Source organism: Anabrus simplex, chromosome 5 (assembly GCF_040414725.1).
Source record: "Anabrus simplex isolate iqAnaSimp1 chromosome 5, ASM4041472v1, whole genome shotgun sequence".
NCBI classification, from domain to species: Eukaryota; Metazoa; Arthropoda; class Insecta; order Orthoptera; family Tettigoniidae; genus Anabrus; species Anabrus simplex.
In genome coordinates, this window is record NC_090269.1 from 41,648,275 (window position 1) to 41,672,379 (window position 24,105).

General features: G+C 39.0%; 1 protein-coding gene across 1 annotated transcript in view; it reads left to right on the forward strand.

Moving 5' to 3' along the window:
* sowah (sosondowah) overlaps positions 1-24,105 on the forward strand; it is a 270,251-nt gene that overhangs the window by 114,911 nt on the left and 131,235 nt on the right. The window contains exon 5 of the mRNA XM_067146849.2: positions 22,097-22,147. Coding sequence (XP_067002950.1) covers positions 22,097-22,147 — 51 coding nt within the window. The remainder of the gene's footprint in view (positions 1-22,096; positions 22,148-24,105) is intronic.

Consider the following 24,105-nt stretch of genomic DNA (forward strand, 5'->3'; position numbering starts at 1 on the left):
GTAATGTCAAGCCTCTTAGAGGCACCTTTCAAAATACCAGAAAGAGCAGACCCGTTCTCAATCGTCCAAGCCTGTTAAAGGCAATAACAGCTTATTACACTTAACTGCCTTCAAGGCACCACTTATAATGGCACAGGGGTACCTCGTACCCAATCTACTGGGCCTTCTCAGGAAGGAAAACAAAAACGGGTTAAATTAATGGCCCAAAATACAAGATTGAATGGAGGCGAGTACTTGCACTCCTAAATACACCTTTTAAAACCTAAGTGGCTTTAACACATTAAGGAAGAGAAGAAACGGTTATGAAACTGGAGTCACCTCAACTTCAAAATGAAGGGGAGATCGAGAGGGTAAAGGACTCTCTATCCCCGATTTATTGAAGAAATTTGTAGTTTTTACATAGACTGAAAAGGGATTTACATTTTAAAGAGATGGGTTACATATTAAAGGTTTCGAACCTTTCCCGCGAGTTAAACTGCTGAGCTAGCAAAGAGGAAAGAAATATGTTAATCGGCCATTACCTTGTTGAAGAGCTGCTGCCCGAAGAAAGAGGCGCTACCCGCCCCTACTATGCCTCTATACACTAAGCAAGATGTTGTTGAAGTGGCCCGGATACAAGAAAATCAGCAGTTTTTTATACCCTCGCGGAAAATTCGAGACCTTTCATGAATGATTAAGACCCGCCCACAAAAGTTTATTGGCTAACGGCAAAGGTTACACACAAATCGATGAAGAAACACCTTATTGGTGGGAAATTAATTACAGAAATTTAGGATTGGTCAAATTCAAAACAGGCAGAAAGGAAGTTTAATATTGCCAACCCTCAAATGCAAGAACAAAATTTAGTAAAGACAAAACTTATGAATACCGAGCTCGATAGCTGCAGTCGCTTAAGTGCAGCCAGTATCCAGTATTCGGGAGATAGTAGGTTCGAACCCCACTGTCGGCAGCCCTGAAAATGGTTTTCCGTGGTTTCCCATTTTCACACCAGGCAAATGCTGGGGCTGTACCTTAATTAAAGCCACGGCCGCTTCCTTCCCACTCCTAGCCCTTCCCTGTCCCATCGTCGCCATAAGACCTATCTGAGTCGTTGCGACGTAAAGCAACTAGCAAAAAAAAAAAAAAAAAAAAACTTATGAATACAAAACTTCTCCAAGAAAGTTCATTCCTTCGCACCAGAGTGCATAATCATAGTTTTTAGTAGAGACATCTATTAGAGAATGTCCGCACTTCTTGATCAACAAAAGCAAATCAAAAACTCCCAGAGACATCTTCTGATAAACAGTTGAGTTGATTCCGTTTTTAAAGTTCAGAGTTTCTCCAGTAGAAGTAATTTCAGGCGGAACATTCAAATATGCGGCGTATAGGTGTACCAACCGGTACAATTATAATGACAGGCCCCTTTTCTTAATGACAGTCACACCGAGTTGGTGAGTTTGCATTATAATAGCAAGGCCACTATGCCTAATGCCAGTCACAGTTTAGATGGGTAAATTTGTTTATAATTGCGGGCACACATGCCTACTCCCAAACACAATCGGTTAGGGGAGTTTTGAACAAAATCACATGCTCCCTTGACTTCTGCCAAGTCAAATCGAGAAGAGAATTATTAATTACAATGGTAGTCCCTCCTTACTAACGCTACTAACAAAGGAGTTTGAGAAGGATCGCTTTCCTACTGCCACTCAAAGTCGATGTGGAGAGTGATGATTATAGTAGCAGATGCCCTCCTGCTGAGAGTCACTATCGATGTAAAATATTAATTATAATGGCAAACACGCTATTTCCAAATCGCTACAAATTGACTTCAATGAATATACTGTAGATAGATCGACATACGAAGTATATGCATGTTTACAATATTGCAAACCTTTATTTACAGATTAACTGCTGCTAAACGATACATCATATCGACAAACGGATTGTACCATAACACGCCTCATTTATCGGTCTAAATGGCTGGTCTTGAGATATTTTCTCCTGTCTCATCTGTTTATGGGTAAAATTGAGTTTCAAACGTTAAACAGGGTGAAATTTGGGTAAGGTTTTCTCATAGGACATTACTCTGGGGTACTAATATGACAGCTACAAACAGAATTTGGCTCACGTACGGATACTGGGTGGGCCGATGTTTGTACAGAATTAGATGATTCTTTATTTCGTATAAGTGATTGGAAGTACGAATTATACGTATACAAAGAGCAAAATGTAGGTATAATCGAGAAAAAGAGGCAAATCTAACATATAATAGAGATACGACGAAACGTCAAAGGACCAAAGATGTAGATCACCGAGCTCGATAGCTGCAGTCGCGTAAGTGCGGCCAGTATCCAGTATTCGGGAGATAGTAGGTTCGAACGCCACTGTCGGCAGCCCTGAAAATGGTTTTCCGTGGTTTTCCATTTTCACACCAGGCAAATGCTGGGGCTGTACCTTAATTAAGGCCAAGGCCGCTTCCTTCCCACTCCTAGCCCTTTCCTGTCCAATCGTCGCCATAAGACCTATCTGTGTTGGTGCGACGTAAAGCAACTAGCAAAAAAAAAAATGTAGATCACTCCAAATTGAACGGAGATTGTGCCATCCGTTTTGTGATACGACTTACCGTTTAGCCGCGAAATGCCTCGAAACAAAGGTCTGCACGGACATTAAAATTGCCTCAATATTCCGAAATTTTTCGGAGGTAAAAAATGAAATATTTAAAGATCTTGGAAGCTTTCCGTCGATTACAGGCTAAGACATATAATTTTGCCAACTTTCAGTTCTCTAGCTCGTTTGGCAGACTGTACCTCAATCCTGCTTTGAGGGAGGGGTAAAAAACGAGAACTTTTAGGAAACTAAAGTTAACAAATTTGCAGATGGTCATTATTACACTAGAAACTGGTAACTGTACGAAACTTTCGCCAAAATAGTCAAGGTACAGACACGCGGTCGTTACGATTTTATTCATATATAAAAACTCTGCTCTACGTACACCTTTTGGGTTATGTCCGCTGTACACAGCCTGCAAAACTAACCGTTCATATCTCCATTATTAATCCTCCTGTCGAAAAAATGCACATGATAAGTTTTCGAAACGAATATCCATCAAGGTTGGTCGATTTCCAGTCAGGTTATTCTTTGTGTCTATTGTGGGAGAGTAAAATCACTATTTCGGTTCCCAATAAACCCCCAGTCCATTCCGCGAATTTGAAATGGTCTGGACCTCAAAACCTACCTTTGGACAGTTGGGTGCTAAATATGAAGTTTGGTTGACATATCTCCAGTAGTTTTCAAGTTATAAGAAATAGGCTTTAAACGCACCCGCTTTTGAGTTAAGTCCGGTGGGCCTTGTACCGAAAAACGGTCCGTTAATGTTATTTCCCTTATTAATCCTCGTATCGAAATGATGCATATGAGAAAAAGTATTTAGAAATTCGTTTCCATTAAGGCAGGTAGATTTCCATTAAATTTGTTTGTGTATATTTTGTGGTTTCTTATAAACCCCCAGTGAATTCAGTGATTTAGAAACAGTATAGGCCCTAAAACCTCCCCAAGGACACCTGGATTCCAAATATGAAGTTTAGTAGAAATGTATCCAGTAGTTTTAAAGTTATAGACAAACAGACAGACACCAAAGCTAAAAAATATTCAGATGGTCATTATTACACCTGAAACGGATAAATGTACGGAAATGTCGCCAAAATAGCCAGTGTACAGACACACGGTAGTTACGATTTTTTATATATTGATAGATAAATAGCATAATAGACAACAGTATGTTTTGGAACAATTAAAGTGGAACCATGTCGAGTATAAGAACGCACAAATATCTAATTTATGGATACGGCAAACATTTTATTATATAGGCCTACGAAATAACACATATCACAAGAATTCACCACTAGTGAGAATGTGTGAAACATTTAATAATATGGTAATGTAGAGAATACAGAATGATTTTGACATGAATTTTTCCAAATGTTCGTGTTTGTTGAAAGAAATACGTATTCAGTACGTAAATGCCACTATGTAATATTAATAATTTCAGGTCTAGGGTATACTGTGATGCCAGAATGAATTCTTTAATACACCATTACTTCATCTGTGTATCTCATTACTGTCATCGTTGATTTTTTTTCGACAAAATGAAATCAAATTTTGTGCAGTTTACTATTAGACAGTTGCTGTAACGTTCCTATTATTGCATATCTTGCATTTAACGCAGCCTGTTCGTTTGTGTGTTTGTATTTTTGTTTGTATTGGTTAGTGATTTTATCAATTTCTTTGTAGAGTCTACTGTAATTGGAGTCTTTCTCTGTTGTAGACTATATTAACAAATTAAAATAAATTAAGGTACGGATTATATTACGCATTCATTTCCAGCCATACTTACTAACTCTTGTCCATTTTTTCTTCAACTTTTACGATGTCCTCGTAGAAGGTAATGTGCTACCTGAAGTAGAAGCACAAAATCATGATATGTATCACTGGTGGAAAATACTGTTAACTGTATACTTGATAATTACCACTGGTTCAGAATAGTTTACAAATGATACAAGTAATTAATCAGAAAATCAATTATTTCCCGGATTAATATCTTGAAATGTTCACTTATTCTATTTTCAGCTCCCTTTAAAGTCGCTTCTTTGCCCTTTTGTGTTTTTTCTTTTGCTGGAAATGAGTTGTCTCCACGCTTACGTTTAGGAGAGCGTGTCATTTGGGAGTAAGCTAATAACATTTAAGGTGTGTATGAAATGTGTAGTTACATGGTTTCTCGTAGTGCTATACAAAATATACAAAATGGGAGTGGGGAGAGGTGGCTCTACAAGATTCGATCTGCTATGGAACATGCCACTATTGTCACATTTATCCTGATAATTAATCATACAAAACAGATGAACGTTAAACTCTTGACACGTCCCTTTGCGTTACAATCAACTACCGTAATTGTTCGGGGCCGCTCGGCATTGTAATGTTTGTATGCTTCGCTTTTGAATGACATTTTACTGTATTCCAAATAATGGGGTAGTATCCGTGTATTCTACAGTAGGCTACGTTACTTTGTGATAATTATGTGAAGCTTCGTAAAAGACAACGGTTAAACTGGCGAATACCTGCTCATTTACACTAACAATATGTTTTGTCTTTTTTCTTTGTCGTTAAAAGTCCATGTGTACCCTGTCATTCGGTATTCCTAACTCAAATAAGATCACTAAATATTTTTAGGTACTTCTGTTTTCGTTCAAAATATGAAGATTATTTTGAGTGCTACGATCATTACAAGTCCAGTATTTCATTTGTCCAGAGAAGTAAAATCTAGATTCGTACAGATTTCCAGTTATTCGTTTCTCTTATAAATAAACTACCACATAGTGAATTATTTGTTATATTATTTTTGTCGGATACCAGCAATTTGTAGAATCCGTAGTTGTTCGTGTCATGTCCGTAGATAATATTTTTCGGAGCATATTAACCTATTCAAGCGAAAGAAGGAAATCGCTTACTGCAAATCATACCGTATTATTATTATTATTATTATTATTATTATTATTATTATTATTATTATTATTATTATTATTATTATTATTATTATTGTACCGGTTGGTACACCTATACGCCGCACATTTGAATTTTCCGCCTTAAATTATCCTCTATAGCTGAAACTACAGCTGACCCCGTAGGATCTCGCTAATACTTCATTTCTTTTCCTTTGTGTAGAGTTTCCTCTGTGTCCAATACGCTTTCGCTGCCCTGCTTCCGTTGTTCTTTTATCCAGGCTCTTCCGGTCTGCATAGTTCTTTCTTCGGCTTGAAACCCTTCCACATTTTTCACATTGTTCCTAAATTTATTTCTGTCTTAACATTCGGACCTCTGAGATGTTAACCTTTTCATATCTTTCCACGTTTCCTTAATCCATGCTGTATTGGTCGAAGTAATCAAATATCTGTTTGGTAAGTATGTTTCCGTTCATTCGGTACACAAGTTCAAGAAACGCCAGCCACCCCCTCTTCATGGTCTCTCAGATTCTCTCCACCTTTTAGTAACTTTTTTTTTTTTGTTCTTCTTACAGTTTGCTTTACAAATACGTCTTATGGCGACGGTGGGATAGGACATGGCTAGGAGTGCGAAGGAAACGGCTATGGCCTTAATGAAGATACAGCCGCAGCATTTGCCTGGTGTGAGAACCACGGAAAACCATCTTCAGGGCTGCCGAAAGTGGGGTTCGAACCCAAACCGCGCAGCCACTCGCTCGGTACCTTCTTCGTTGTTCCAAAATTTCCACCCGCCTTCATTCTGGACAGCGTCCATGTTTTTTCTGATGGTTCTTTAGTTTCTCCAAGTTGTAGTTTATGGACAGGCATTAACTCGCATGCAGGCATTCTGCTTTAACCATGGTTTGTAGCTTTTTTATTTTGGAATTCCACGATATGCACTATTTATTGTTATTATAAATAAACTACAATATGGTGAATTATTTATTTTGTTTTTGTCGGATACCAGCAGTTTATAATATCCGTCGTTGTTAGTGAACATGTCCGTAGATAATAATTTTCGGAGCATCTTAACCTATTCAAGTGAAAGGAGGAAAGCGCGTACACCGAATCATACCGTATTATTATTATTATTATTATTATTATTATTATTATTATTATTATTATTATTATTATTATTTTACTGCGGCTTTTTCTAGTCTATTCTCCTGTATGGTCTCACCAAGGTATTTGAAATTCTTGACCCTTTCGATCCGTCCGGTCTCTGTTTCGAGAAACGTCTGTCCATGTTTCATGTTCGTCATGAATGTGGCCTGTTCTTTTGAGATCATCAGTCCTGTATGGCTGACAGTTCTTTTGGAGGAGGTTGCGACGTCCGGGCTTTCTGTTAGTGTAGCAGAGTCATCCGCAAAAGCGAGACACTTGACTTTAATCCCTCTTGTGTTTCTTCCAAAGCAGATGGCGGTTATACCTTGACGTTCAAGTTCTGAGTTCCGGATTGTTACAATCTTTTGCAGGACACAGTTGAAGAGGTGCGGGAACAGTCCATCACCTTGCCTCACGCCTGTATTGATTTCAATTGCGACATATATGCCCCATAAACTTTTCCCGGAGGGTGTGCCCGTTAGGGTCTCTTTGATTATATTTGCCAAATTATGATTATTACGGTCTAGTTGAAATTCTACATGTATTTTCGGGTATCTCCATGTTGTTGTTTCCTTGTGTGGAAGCGCGAGAAAAGGGGTTGATATAAATTTGAGAGCTAAATATTATTATTATTATTATTATTATTAATAGTAATAATAATAAAATAAATGTTTAACTAAGTTACATCATCAAATTAAAACAGCTACTAAATGGGTAGAAGAAACAAGAAAAGACATGGAGGAATTTGGCATCAGTCCAAAAGAAATCTTAATAGAGATATGTTTCGAGTTAAAATTGATAAATTCAAGGGGTTCCAGGAAAAATCAAAACGAAAAGTCCAAGAACATGTGGTTAGGGGAGAGGAAGAGAGGAAGAGGAACCACAGCCGAAATGTTGAAGAAGGAAAAAGGACTAACCAGCAAGTCAGTTGTTTATCGTGGTCCACAGTAGGCCAAAATCGAAGAAATAAAAGAAATAATAATACAAATAATAATAAATGATGTAAGGAAAAGTTCAACCAAATTTCGATCCATTAAATTCAATAATATTGTAATTCTATACTTTTTTTGCAGCTATGTTTACTGCATGTTATTCTCTTCGTCCTCAAACGTCAGTATCATCACTACATATTCATTTTCATGTGTACATATAATCTCTTGTTTGGTGTCGTAAATTGATTTTAAATGTGGTGTTTGAGATGTAAATGACTATTTCAAATACTAGGATTCAGGAAATGTTATTTACATTATGTTTTTGTCGTTCTCTCGTGAGTTTTTATCTTTTATATGGTCATTGGAGCTGAACGAACAAGCCTACTACAGCCTCTTTGTATCACGAAGACAAGGGCTGCAAGAAACGTACGCGTCTTCCTGCGTCCTTACGTAAGCAGGAAGATGACCTGTTCTGTGCGATTATTGTGTTCGTTAATGCATACCAGATTGTCTGAAATCACCTACAAGAAGTTACGTGCGGTTTTACTTTAAAGATTGGAGGATTGGGTCTGTCGAAGTGTATCCTGTCGTGATATTGAATTTAATGCATAAATTATTGAGTAAATCATTTTGTAATTCTGCATGATTACCGTGTCAAAGTATGTTATCAGCCGAAATAAAACTGAGTAAAAAGAAACGTTACGTCTGTGCATCTTATGCACTTAACATTCGTTGTTAGTCTCTCTCATTTACGTCCGAAAAGAGAACTACTGTAGGTACTCTTTATCGGTGATCTTTGACAAAAGGTTCTCTCATGCTTGGCTACAACGGTGGAAGATTCACACGCCCTGTACATGGAGTCATCTGAAACGCTGTGTGAGAAAAAATAAAATGGAAAACATGTCATTTGAGATATAATAAGAGTACAAAAAAGAGTTTTAGCGGGATGCCGTATTTCAATATCTGAGGCATATCTGTTTCCTACTCTCTCTCTTTTTCATTTTCTCACCAAGGCGGCCGTAATTCCAAACCAGGGCAATATGTGCGGACATTTTTAAATTAAATGTCGCATCTCTGTAATTTGATTTCCACAAAACACTGCGAAGGTCCTTAGGCTACAATCACAGTATCAGCAGTCACGTAAAACTATAATCATGCTTCTTTATTTTTTAAATAAACTAATATGCCTTCCAGTATTTGATCTGCGAACCTCTGGAAACGAAATAAGTGCCTCCAAATCTTGTACTGTATCATTTTCATCTGTATATATAAGCTCGTGGTTGATGACGTAAATTAATTTTAAATATGGTGTTCGAGATGTAAAAGACTGTTTCAAATTCTAGGATTCAGGAAATGTCATTTACATAGTGTTTTTATCGTTCTCTCATGAGATTTATCTTCGATCAGCCAGAATAAAACCTGCCAGAAAAGCGTTAATCTGTGCATGTTATGCATTTCATATTCCCAGTTTATTCTTAACTTTCACGGGCTGTGTACTGTAATTGGATCGGCTTTCGGCTCCTATACCAAAGGTTGTCGGTTTTTAAGAATGTTTAAATGCGAGAAACCTGTATTAGTAGAGTTAACGAACATCAAAGAAATCTCTTCCATTTAGATATAAGGCTCCTTTAAACAACAAGCATCATCCATCATCATCATCATTAATTCCATCTATTTAATTATTATTTATCGTATGGATATTCTAGAAAATCAGCGTACATCCTGTTGGTGAGAAATGTCAAAGTATTAATTGTATGCAGTCAGAATAAATTCTTCCACAATGTGCTGAATCGTTCTTTTTTTGTGTGGGGGAGGGGGCACCACATTTGTACTGCGGGATTCCACTACTCCAGTGTCCTCTAAGGTTCGCAATACTAAAAAGTAATTAAACACATCATCTTTGCAATACTAAAAAGTAATTAAATATATTATCATCTTTCTATTTCGGATACCCTCCTGCCATTTTTCATACTTGTTCCATTAAGTATTCTTGCTACATTGTTATTTGTTACGAGTAGGTCCAGTTTATCGATATTCCGGGAGTCCTCAGAGTCTGGACCGCGTTGCGAAGACGGCATGAATCCGGAACAATGTGACGGTAATTTAGTCTGAGATATCCAGAGTAATTTTCGTTAGGAGAAATGAATTTAGAGTAAAGTATTCACCGGGATAAAATGGTTGCTAAATTCAATCCTATTTGTATTAGAATTTAACAGTTTGTAAGGACAGTTCATTTTCATTTCTTTTCATTCAAATGTTACGATTATTATTGCACTGCATTTCTGCACCACCACACACACACTTTCAGAAACGTGTGGTGCCATCTCTGGCATTAACCACAGCTTCGAGCCTTTGAGGCATACTCTTGATGAGAACCGCAATGTATTCTTGAGGATTGAACTCCCATTCTTTTTGAAATAGTATGTTTCGTTTATGTGAGCTAGTACAGTATATTTAAAAAATGTTCTGTAATAAATAAATAAATAAATAAATAAATAAATAAATAAATAAATAAATAAATGTTACAGTTGTCCTGTTAAGTTTTATTTACGAATGAACTGATTTTATAGTTGTTTCAATCTTAACGTTTAATATATCGTGAACTGATGACTTCTTGTGAAAACATCCTATATATAAAATGTCCAAATAGGTTACGCATGGAAAAATGACACAAGTGATAATTTTATCTCTCTTGAAATTGCTTGAAGGAGCATAATATTGTAGATATCTTAATCACACTGCGGATGAAATCGTCATTCTTTTATTTCTGCCACGTTCCTGTTAACTAGACATTTGAGAATTGACTGGCTTCTTTGGTTATATTGTCCATGAATTATTTGTGTTTATTTGCCATCCTCTTGCAAATTTTTGTTATCTTTTTGGTTGGGAGGTGAAGGATTATTTTATAACTGAGTGATTTTATTGCTGGCTTCTCACAGATGTGTTATCAGATTAAATCTCGGGCAGTCATCATCAGCATCATCTTCTTAGCCTTTGTCCAGCGATGGAACAGGGTCTGCTGTTTTGCAAGCCCATCTCTACTTGGTTCTATTGAATGCGTCGTTTGGAACAAGATGAACATAGCACATGTCTTCTTGAAAGCGATCAACCCATCGTTTCTTGGGCCAATCTCTAGATGATGTGATGCGAAGCGTCGTCTTTACAGTACAGTAGGTGTACGTTATCTGCGCGTTTCGTGGCCATATCACCGAAGTCGAGTCTCACGCACCTTGTCTACTACAATCGTGGCAACTCCCGTGATTTTCCGGATGTCGATATTGGCGACATGATCTAGCCGGGTCAGACCAAGCGACCAGCGAATTATGCGCATCTCCATGACATGTGAAATGCTTGTTCGTGCTTGACTGTTGCTGGCCAGCATTCAGAGCCATACATAGCGATTGCGCGAACCGCAGTCCTGTGAACCTTGTACTCAAGGTGGATCGGTATCCGACAGTCGCAGAGAATACCAGTAGTTCGCCGCCACTTCATCTAGGCCACACTTATTCGTGTACGGGCGTCTGGAATAGCGTCGCACTCGGCGTTGAGCGAAGAACCAAGATACTTAAATTGTTGTACTTTATTGAGATCTTGGGTATCTGTCTGAATGGTTCCATCCGTCTGCGGACCGCACTCAGTGTACTCCGTTTTCTTGGCCAATAGATTCAAGATTTTAAAATAAAATTCACGTCCCTGTCGATCGAATTCTTCGTAAAACTGTAGGTTTCATGGTTATAGATCACAAGATTAACAGTCACGTAAAAAACAAGCTTACTTCCTTCCTATTATATGCTTGTAATTATTATTGGTAGGCAAAAACACACGAGATTTGTTTGTTTTTCATCTAAACCATGAGCAACTCACGATTTTTTTCTATAAACGTGAAATCATTGTGCACGAAGAGAATTTGAAGTCATAGTTATCCCACTCTCCAGCACCTACAATCTTCATGGCTCGCCTCACAATATCAGTGTGCAGAGTTCTCTGAAAACGGAGATGAAACAGCACACTCCTTAATATTTAGATCAATGAAAATTAATCACAATTTGTAATGGAGGAGGCATTTAAGGGTGGGCGAGGTGGAACTGTCCAGTGCCTTGCCCTATCGGTCGTGTCCATCTCCATTGTGAGCCAGCAAATAACAACTGCTTATTGAAATGATTATAAAATCAATTCCCGTGTTTGTCCGCCGCTGCGAGCGTTAACCACGGCTGTCAGCCCCGCGTCAGGCTCGCTGCGGGCGGTGCGTACAGTCACTGCCATCGTGACCTAACAAGCTACTGCCCTGCAACACCTTACACATTAATTGATGCTGCTAGTACCGTCTCAACAGAAGTAACAGAACTGACTCACCCTCTCTTCAAATTCTCGAGGCTTCCTGATCCCCGCAACTGAGTTACGAATTGTTGCCCGGTTTCTGGAATGGTGAGGTATCTGCTCGATAACTATTGATTTGTTACAGTTGTCGACTCGATAAATCTTCGATGCATTCCACAGCGCAATAGCAGCAAAGTTACCGAACTGTTAACTATTGGCTCGTTGATCAAGCTTCATAACTATTCTTTAAATGTCACCCTTCGCACTGCTTTGTTTTAGTCTAGAATGTTTGTTCCCTAAACTTTCAGGCGCATGCGCACAAGTAATGCGTCGTATGTGAGCTTTACGTGCAGCGAGAAATTGGTATTCCGACTAGTTCTTGTAGACGTGGGTGTCAGTTTCGTAGGGTTTAAGGACAGTTAGAAGAATTTGACATTGTTTGAGGATCTCTAATGAAATATGCTCATCAGCAACACGTCACGCATGATCCAATATGCACTGAGCCTTATTAGTATACCGTCCCTGTTCCCTGTTATTCCAAAATATACACATTGTTTGACCACAGTATAGCGATAAATTTCGCGTAATTAACTTGCATAAACTGTTGGTTCCTTGTAATATAATATCCCACGATAAAAGTATATACCCAGGCTTACAGTAGCCCTACTACCTACTATAAATTCGTAATTATCTATTATACTCAGTTACTGGTACCAGTGCTTTTATGGGCACGAATGCAGTCACAGATACAAACATGATAAGACTCAGTAGTATAAAAGCGTATCGTAATTAATATTTGATCGAGAGAGGCAACGGAAAACTACTTTTACAGGACGGAGATTGTCACCTATAACCTCAACCTCACGTATGATAGTATACTTGTTTAATATGAATCTGCATTTCAATTAATCCTCACTACACATCATAAGAACATTAGGCCGACGGTGATGATAATCGTCCTCGTTCTAGAACGTTAATCATGTGTAGAACTTCTTCGACGAAAGATTTGAGAAAGCACAAAAACAATGTGTTAGCTGGTGATATACAACACGGTACTGCCCATGCGCCCGCTAAGTTAACGAATAGATCTCTCTTGCCCAGGGCCTTCTTAAGTTAGCGGGCGGTTTATCGAACCGATAGATGTATCTTATGTTCATGCAACGCAAAAACACAAGTTCACCATTCTATACCGCTGTAGGTTCAATATTTCACGTTCCAGAAACCGGGCATGTATGTCCTTATACTGAGATTTCTTTCATTTAGTTTTCCTCTCAGACCTCTTTGGTCAAACCGTGCTTTCCTCCAACCTTAACAGTAAGCCTATGTAGCTATTCAGGGTATACAGCTTCAACTTAGTCCTTTTCTTTGTATTTCGGAGTTAAATTTATTCGTTAATAGTTTCATTTCCTCCATATTTATTCATTGAATTTCAGTTTCATATTTCATTTTTTAATTTGGTAAGAGAGAATGATATTCCTGATGTCTTGCTTCTTAAGAAAACTCTCACCACCACTACCACTTGGTGTGTCCAACCACGACGAGAGCTAGGAAGAGAGAGAGAGAGAGAGAGAGAGAGAGAGAGAATAAATTTTGCTACGCTTGGTTTTCCTGTCAGCTTTAAGTGTCTTATTCTGTTGGCTATTGATGGTGAAGCGTGAGACATGCCAGATTTTGATGGTCCAATTCTCCTCTTGGATTTTTGCATAATTGATCTCGCTCCACCGTGAGGTTGGTTTGTCGATAATATGCCTCCCAGACACGGTAATTGGCACACAACCGGGCGAGTTGGCCGTGCGGTTAGGAGCGTGCAGTTGTGAGCTTGTATCCAAGCGAGTCGAACCCCAGTGTCGGCATCCCTGAAGATGGTTTCCGTGGTTTTTTCACACCAGGCAAATGCTGGGGGCTGCACCTTAAGGCCTCAGCCGCTTCTTTCCCACTCGTAGGCCTTTCCTATCCCGTCATCGCCATACGACCTATCTGTGTCGGTGCGACGTAAAGCAAATTGTAAAAATAAATAAATAAATAAATAAATAAATAAATAAATAAATAAATGGTACACAAAGGGAGACAACCTACTCACTTTTCTGCGTGGTGGTCTCTAACAACTTATTTCGTTAAGATCCATTAGTTTGTGTGATCTCTATTACTGTTCAAGGTCAGTTTTAAGTGTACGAAAGGGATGGGGGGCGGGGTAAAGAGTGGAGGACTAGGAAGTGCCGACGAGATGTCTTGGTTGATGGTGTTCATCTATAGTTTGAGATTTTTTTACCGTAGCTTTTTAATCAACGACATCCGTCATTGTCGTTAACAGGTAGCTAGGAAGGCTGACTTGTTTCTTAGAGGAGCTCTTCGTGACGATACGGTTCTCCTCTTCTTCGCAAGGAAGAATTGTGGTAGCCATCGCCGTTTTGGATGCCAAATCCTTGTTCTCTGTTGCACTGGGAATATCCATCACTTGCTCCCGCATGGCTGTCAAGGTCTCCACCAATGAAAACGTGTTATTCCACGTATGGAAGCTCTTTGATATTCTTCCTTCTTTCCAAATGGGCAACCAGTTTTACGCTCTAGTATGAATGAGCACATATTGTAGTATTATGTTGATTTTGGTGGAAAGTAAGCGGTCACTGGTGCAGCTAACTTTGATAACACTTAACCGGTTTGTTGTAGCCCTTAGCTTACAATCCAAAACTCAGGCCCTCCATATGTATGACCTTGTGAGAATTGCTTCCTAGGATTATACATTCTCTGGAATTACATGTTGGCGTACAGAATACATTTCAGGGTATTTAAACCACCCCACTTGCCTGTGGGATCCTCTCTGTTACTCCTAAGAAGTCTGAAGTTTTCTTAAATGTATCGTTAGGATTTTGGAAGGACATACGTCTCGTAACTTCCGTTTAAAATCCTAAGTCAGGAAGTGGTGCATCATTGACTCTTACAGATAATTGGAATAAACTGAGGATCTGTGTCATTCCCTGGCAAGATGTTTAAAACGCATCAAAAGGCTGTGTACCATTCCTAAAACATTACTTGAGCCACGGGACTAGGATTACTATCCTCTTATAATGGGAAGTTTTTATGAATCTTTTTGTATTACGTAAACTCACTCAGGCAGTCTTAATCATAGATCTTATTTGATGACAAATCTTAAGTGTTTAGTTATTTTAGTTTTAGACTGAGCTTCCTAGCACCGTGGATGAGTTTAAACTGAAAACACTTAAGCCCTACAGTTTTTGAAATTTCCTATAAATTTAATATTTTATTTTTGGGTTTTATTTCTGGAAAGTGTTTTAAATTGTAGAAAATGTGTATATTCGGGACTCTGTGTAATGCTACAGCCTACCACTTCTCTAGGTTTCCAATATTTTCACAGTTTGTCGTTCATCTCAGAGTTGTTTTTCCTTTCCTTTCCTTTCCTCTTCTCTTCTCTTCTCTTCTCTTCTCTTCTCTTCTCTTCTCTTCTCTTCTCTTCTCTTCTCTTCTCTTCTCTTCTCGTCAGCTCAGAGGTCTGTATTCAAACCTCTTTCCTGACGAAGTTTCATTTTTCGACTGGTGCTCGCATGCCTGTCATAAGCCACGTACAGATTTAGCAACACAACCCCATAAAGCCCATTTGAATTCACCTGCGAAGTGATCTGATGTGCTAATTCCAGCAGCTGATAAAATGACAACTGTGCAAGATATCGAATTATTTCTTTCAGTTTATTTATCAGCATCAGCTCAAATACCCGGTTCACGTTGTTTCCGACCACTCTGTATGTATCAGCAAGGGGCTCTTTCATTGCCTTTAAGTACCTTGTAACTAAAGCTATGCTAAGGCATAGAGCCTGAAGTTTTTGAACGTTGACAAATATTGAGCACCTTGAGGAGGTTTGGTACTTAGTAGTGAAATTTGAGTTTGTATTTTGCTTGAAAATCATATTGTTACGTGCCTGTCCCGTGGTAGCCCCTTTCGGTACTTCCAGGAAGGGGCTGGTTACTCAGACGACCTGGGATCTCCCAGCCGACTTGTAGGCTGGGGCTGACCTTTCCGTGTATTGTTCTCGTCGGCCGACCCACCTGCGAGTTTCTTGGAGATTCAACGGGAATGTTCTGCCTCTAGCCACCTCACGAAAATTCTGGCTGAAATCAGCCGAGCTATAAAAGGGGAGGCTAGCCGCGGACAGTCAGTCAGTGCTGGACTTGGGGTTAGTGTTGGACTGCGTGGTGAAATCAGTGAGAGACTCAGTGCGTTTAGGGTTCCATGGCTGGGCTGAGGGCGACAGAGTTGTTGGCTGTCGGTAGTGTCCCACCGAGGTCTGAACCAGGAGCTGTCGTTGTGTTGTCGGAGAGACCAGTGAGTAGATGGGATGGAGACGACGGAATGGAAGACGTGTACTACCTGAGAGAACTGTGTGCCTTGAGCTAGCGAGGAATCACGCTATCGTGAGTGCGAGGATAAATGGACCTGTGTTAATGTTCGCTGTTATGAGTATCGTCCTGCTGTTGAATACTGTCGAGCTGTTCAGTTCGTTGCATGTGACTGTGTAAATTACTGGACTATCTGTGGAGTCGAACCAACGAACAGTCGACGTGTATCGAGTGGCCCATAGCCCTGTGTTCAGATCCAGTTGTCTACATACAGCTGCTGTATGAGTTGACTGGACTTGGGGAAGTGAAAATAAGGATTAAGTGTCCTCAGTCCCCAGGTAGAGTAACGGGCTGACCACCTGCTGTGCCATAAGGAAGAGCAATTTGTAAATAGACAGTAATTAGTAAGTGTGGCCATTCATAACTGGTTAGAATTGTGTGTTACATATATATGTATATGTGTGTGTGTGTGCATTTATTAGATCATCCTGAAATAAATTAGAGTAATGAAACATGGAGTTTTATTCGCAATAATATAGGCAAACTACTGTTGTCGAAATTTGAGACACTGAAGAATGTCACTAGACATGGACTTTTAAGCGCATTTCTTACGAGACAATGTATTGAAAACACTTGTAATAATCTATCATTTAACATAGATTTCCAGATGAAAAACTTATTAAACTGTGGCAAATGGAGAATTCCGTCTTTTGAATTTGATTTCGTTAGAGATTCGCATCCTATCCTGCGATCGACAAAAAATGTCCATTCGCCACTCTGCAAAAGCTAGTGGCTTTACGTCGCACCGACACAGATAGGTCTTATGGCGACGATGGGATAGGAAAGGCCTAGGAGTTGGAAGGAAGTGGCCATGGCCTTAATTAAGCTACAGCCCCAGCATTTGCCTGGTGTGAAAATGGAAAACCACGGAAAACCATCTTCAGGGCTGCCGGCAGTGAGATTCGAACCCACTATCTCCCGGATGCAAGCTCACAGCCGCACGCCCAACTCGCCCGGTAAATTTATAAACTACTTGAAAAAGAATAGCATATGGTAACAGTATTATACTTGAAAGAGAAACAACATAATTAAAATAGAAAGGCATGTTTCGCTCTTGAAAGAACATCATCAGATTCTATCAAATCGCACTCAGTTATTTAGAAACGTATAAACATTTTTATTTCTCTTTAAATACTTACGAATTTGATGAAATCTGGATCTTATCTTAATGACGTCCTTTATGCTTTGATGGAGACAAATGTTTATACATTTCTAAATATTTAAGTTTGATTTGATAGGATCTGATGATGTTCTTTCAAGAACGAAACTTGCCATTATATTTTAATTAAGTTGTTTCTTTTTCAAGTAAACTGCCTGACAAAAATGTTAAGCACCCAGGAGTGGTTGCAAGTGAATGAAACTACATATCGTCTGTTAAGAAACAATACCGCGTATCTGACAATGCTCTTCTTATCCATTATGTTCCTTAAGACTGGTCACGCCTCTCAGCCACTTATGAATATGCAGCCCAACAGAGCAGTTTTCGTTGTGCTAATTTTCCTATACTGTTGTGTAAAGGAAAATGGTCCTTAAATACATTTTACTGTAGGATTGCGCAAATACTACATGCCAACGTACGGTACGGTAAGGTTTATTTTCCTTTTTTCTTTTTTTGATAGTAGCTTTACGTAGCACCGACAGAGAAACGTCTTATGGCGACAATTGTATAGGAAAGGCCTAGGAGTTGGAAGTGGCCGTGGCTTTAATTAAGGTACAGCCCCAGCATTTTCTTGGTGTGAAAATGAGAAACCACGGAAAACCATCTTCAGGGCTGCCGACATTGGGATTCGAACCCACTATCTCCCGGATGCGAGCTCACAGCCGCGTGCCCCTAACCGCACGGCCAACTCGCCCGGTCCATTTTTCTTTAAACGATGGTATAGGAAAATGAAGATAATGAAAATTGTTCTCATGGACTACATATCCGTATGTGGCTATTCATAACTTCAATATCATTGATGTCCGACAGTTTTTACTGTGATAAGTGGCTGGGAGGCGTGACCAGTGTTAAGGAACATACTGGATAGGAAGAGCATTGTCAGATACGCGGTATTGTTTCTTAAGGGACGATATGCTAATAGACCATGTGCTTTTATTGAACTGATTACAATATGGGATGAAACATAAAAGACCGTTGGCAGGTGGAATATTGGCGCCAGGTCAATTGCCCCCCCCCTGTCCCTCTGGCTGGAATGCACGCCCTGATGCGGTTCGGAATGGTGTCAAGTAGCCTTTGGATCCTCTCCTGAGGCGAGTTCGTCCACAATTGTTCCTTCAGATCCTGCAGGTTGGTACTGGGACGAAGTTCCCTTCCAATGTCGTCCCACACGTGTTGGATCTTGCTGGCCACGGGAGGACCTCAACATGCTGTAGGCAGTCCATAGACACACGTGATGTGTGTTGACCTGGATTATCTTGATGGAACACTGTCCCAGGGTGCTGTGCCATAAGAGGTAGGACGTGCGGACGCAGAATGTCTGTGATGTTTCGCTCTGCCCTCAAAGTCTGCCGAAGAACTATTAGAGGTGACCTGAACGCATATCCTATGGCTCCCCACACCTTGATGCAAGGGATTACGCCTGTGTGTCTTTCCACCATATGGGCAGGATCTGCCCTCTGCCCTCGTCGCCGCCAAACCTTCACACGATGGTTATCGGGGGTTATGGAGAAGCGGGACTCATCACTGAACATGATGTGACGCCAGTCGTCCTCTGTCCGTGCCTCCCGGGCAAGGCACCACTCCAAACGCAGGCGTTGGTGTTCTGGTGTCAGTGGCAACCGACGCAAGGGGGGGAGGGGGGGGGGGAGGAAGTCGGTAGGACCCCAATTCGGCGGGTGCGAGTTGTCGACACTGTTGATGTTGTAGAGTCTCCAGTACATGTTCGTGGAAGTTACGGGATCCCGCAATGCTTGGCGCGCCATACGACGGTCCTTTCTCGGGGTGGTGTTTCTTGGCCTCTGTCAAATGCTGTCAAATGGTGGATAGGGTATCTAACGCGTCTGCGATGCATCGCGGTTGCTTCGTACTGTGCTTAGTCCTCTCTGCACGTCTTGCTTAATAGACTCTCAGCAATTTACTGGTAACAACTTAACAACAGCACTCGGATGGGCGTTCTACACATTACAGATCCTTGTAAATCTAATCATTTACTCGCACATAGGTGGTATGCATGTGTACCGAAATGGGATAATATTGACCCACTCCTTCTGGGTGCTTATTTTTTTGTCAGGAAGTGTATAATACTGTTACCATATGTTTTATTTTTTCAGGCAGTTTATAAATTTATAATTATTATCCAAAATTAGTTCGGGCAGACTGAAGAACGTAACAGTTAAAAATTAACTGAGTCGACAGCTCTGATAATTGTTTTCTGTAGTTTCGAATCTCTGCATTTTAATGAAGGTCAAGGCAGTTTTTTGTCGCTAAAATCCTCTAGTAGTTGGTGCGACGTTTCACAAATAGTATAGGAAATAAGTCTGTCTATTTATGTTCGATATTGCATTTGATGCAGTTGTTAACCATTCGATCGTTCTTCATCGACCGTTGAAGGAAGCAACATGAACCTATTCTTGATTCAGCATCTTCAAAAGTACACGAGTAGACTGTAACATCAAGACAGGCATTTTGGGCTTTAATAATAATAATAATAATAATAATAATAATAATAATAATAATAATAATAATAATAATAATAATAATAATAATAATAATAATAATAATTGTTCCGGGGTATTTGTGGATCGCAGAGGTGAAAGAAGGTGCCGGGATGAATGGGTCTAACTGCAATGTCAAGAATAGAATTTAAAACTTAAAGTGAAGGTTATACGTATTTTCAGACATCAAAATTGGCGATTTTTACAAGTAGCAAACGTTAAATAAGATTGGTAAAAAATCCAAGATTCAGAATCTTAACACCTTGGGCATTAAGCTCCTAGCTTTACATTTCCTGAGTTACACGCTCAAGTTTACAAAAATCACAAACTTACTCAAAGGCAGAAATCCCACTAATTCATGGAGCACTTGCTCCCAACATTACAACACCTAGCCTTCCAGAGGTATTCCGAAATCTTACTTTGAAAAAGAGCTAACAGGCTCTCAGTTTCTTCTAGCCTATTCAAGGCAATATCAGAAAATTACAATCACTCGCCATCAAGGCACAACTTACAAATTTGAAACAGGGGTATCTTGTACCCAACCTATTGGGCCTTTGCGGAAAACAACAGGTTAAGTAAATGGCCCGAAACACAAATTGAATGGAGGCGTGTACTTGCACTCCTAGATATGAACTCTTAAAACATAAAGGGCACTAGGCCAATGAAACAGGGGCTATTCCCAAACTACTGAGGTGACTCGTATAGAAATAACTATAATACATGGCAGAAACGAAACGAAAGATTACAAAAACGTGTCACCTCAAACGAAGATGAAGGGGAGCTCGAGAGGATACATCACACTCTATCCCCGATTTACAGTTGAAGATTTTATGAAGTTATTACATTAGCCGGCAGAAAGTTACATTTTTAGAAAAGAAGGTTACATGGTTAACGATTTCGGACCATTCCCTCGGGTTAAACTGCGGAGCTAGCAAGAAATAATGATGTTATGTGGCCATTACCTTATAGAAGTTCTAGCAGCTGACGAAGAGGCCTCCCGCCTCCGGCTTGGCACACACACACAGTAAGATGACGATCAGTTGGCCAAGAGACATGAAAATCCGCAGTTTATAAAACCTCGGGGAAATTTCGAGACCATTCAAGATTAAACTAGCCACACCCGCTCATTTTATTGGGTAATTTAAAAGTTGCACTCAAAATCGAAGAAGAAGAAGAAGACTGTGATTGGTAGAACATTAATTACAGAAATTAGGGATTGGCTGGATTCAAAACTGGCGGAAAGAAAAGATAAATATTGCCAACCAAAAAATAAATGAACATCAATTAGTAAAAAAAAACTTATGAATACAAAACTTCTTTAAATCGAAAGTTCTTTCACTTCGCACCAGGGTGCATGATCATAGTTTTTAGTAGTGACCTCTGTGGAAGGATGTCCAGATTTCTTGATGTATGGCAAACAAAACAAGTAGAAATACAGTCAGTTTAGTAAACTTCACAATACAAAATTATATCATATTTTAGTGACGACATCTGATTAAATGTATAAGTTAGTCTAGTTTCAATTTCACTGTTTCACCAGTAGAGGAGATCTTTTAAGCGCTAGATTTTAGTGCGTGGCGTTGGGATGTACCTCCCGGTACAATAATAATAATAATAATAATAATAATAATAATAATAATAATAATAATAATAATAATAATAATAATAATAATGTTAACATTCAATTTTATAAGAAAGTGCAATGAAATTGTGTTTATATAAATCTGCTCACAAGAACAAACTAGATTTAAGCAAACAATAAAAGAGCCTTGTTATAAAACAACCATAGACGTTGCCTTCAGTCAGTCAGACATTTTTAGCAATGAATCATTGTTGATTGTTTTTATGCGGCGATGCGATGGATTATGACTTATTGAAAATCTATTCTTACCATGTTTTCTTCCAGTTCACCTATTGATTTTTTTTTTTTTTTTTTTTTTGTAAATAAGTAGTATATTTTAATAGATTTTCATAGTGATGTAGTCTGATGTTTGCATTATTGCATTTCTCAGAAGTGCAGTTCTTGATAGCTCAGTTATTTCATAAAGTGTCGTAATTTATATTGAAAGAATCACAGGTCTGAATATGTTCTTAAGATTTTAGAATTTATAGGTTAAGGGATATTAAGGGAAATGTATATTCTAATTCAGGTCATCTCCTTTACAGAATTCCACGGATGAGGGAGAAGGTGATGGAGACACTTCATCTGTAACATCGGTAAGTGTACATTGTCATTCTTCATGAACATTTTACTTCTGATTACTTGATTGAATGAAAGTGAAATAAGGTAACTGTTAAATATTTTATTTGGAGTTTTTTTTGATATGGTAGGTTACAGATGATCGCTGAGCTGTATTTTGGAAATGCTCACGTGTTTCTTGGAATTTTAATTTAATTTTCAACTTATCCTGCTTTCGTATACCGTAGTTTTTACTAGTGAGTACCTAAACAGAGGATCCATTCTTAGTTTATCACCACGTTGAATATTGTCAGTGTACCCACACATTTGCATCAATTTGTCACTCACTTTCACACCTTGATTGCTAATAGCTGTAACTGAACCGCAGCGACTGAAGAAACGAGTCCGAAAAATCAGCGTTAGGTAAACCTCGTTCGTGATCTTCAACAAATGAGTACTCTGCTGTGAGCTTGAACTTAGGAAATTGGAAAATCGAGAGAGCGAACAGTTTCAAATATTTTGGAGACATTGAGACAGAACGATACTGGATCTTGCAACAGAACTTAAACAGAGGGTGGCAATAAACGAAGAAATTTCACAAAAGTGAATTCATACTTCTGAATGACAGCATAACCTAACTGAAGCAAAGAACGGTCAGAAGCTGTGTTGGGTCCATCTTCCTGCATATTTTAGAAACATGGACCATCAGGAATACCACCATTACGCAACAGGAGCCTCAAATTGTGGACCCGCAGACGAATGTTCAAAAGGCTATGTGTTGTTCATTTAGCAGAGTAAGTTTAGTTGGTTAAATGCCGAAAAATCTTTATTTTGGTCGTGTACTAAGGAAAGGCCTCTATCAGATCTTGCAGCGAGTATTAAAAAAAGCAAAATTGACAGTTAAGGAGATGGGAGAAGACATTCTTAATCTGTAACAAAGAAGTGTACGGACATTTCTTCATGAGAGCCACTAGCGTCTCTCTCTCTCTCTCTCTCTCTCTACATATATCCATTATAGTGACACCGTTAACAATCTAGGTCTAATTTTTGACAGAACCTTATTCTGGTCTGGTCATACGTCAAATGTGATCCGAAAAGTTGTCATCCAAGCATATTTTGAAACGTAACGTCTCGTGTACACTACCTTTCATGCGAAAACTACTTGTTCAAAGTCTTAGACTATATTCCCAATCATTGACTATAGTTCAGTCGTAGACAGCGACTTATCTGAAACTTTGAACATAAAACTACAGTCGGTACAAAACGCACGTGTTCGTTACGCGACAAATGCCAGGCGTGATGAACTCATAACACCCTATTACATACAACTGCATGAACTCCATGAACGTCGGGAAATATCAGTAGCTGTTGGCACGCACAAAATTCTTAAACTCAAGACCCCATCCTACCTTTGTAATGTATATAAACCTATGGAGTGGGTACTTAACAGAGATAATAGGTTTACAAAAACTACCCTTCAAATTCTCCTCCATCGTAAGACTAAATTTAACAAATCCTTTGTTTGCACTGCATCACGTATCTAACGTCTTTATTCTTCACCGTTTCGCAAATAACACTAAATTGTAATCAACTAAAGCAGTTCTTAACATCTGTCTTCTTGGAGGAGGAGTACGCAAGGGGCTGAGATCAGGCATTCTTGTGTCTAACAATGAGAAATATATACATTTCTTAAACATTTTATTCTGTGTTTTAGCTTTAGATTCTTTAGATTGTTGTAGTATAAAATAGTCAATAGGCTTAATGTTTTACTTATTATATAATGTATGTTTTAATTCTACTGGATTTGGTATCTGTATTTTATTTTCTTAAGTTTAATGTTTAAGTTAATATTATAAACATTTAGTTAGTGTGTTCATAAACCTGTATAGTATTATATGAAGTTGGTACCTAAAGGGGCTTTTCATCTTCAGTGGCATGTGAATTATCAATAACATCAAATTCTCTCTCTCGTAGAGGTTGTTAGCATGCATCAAAT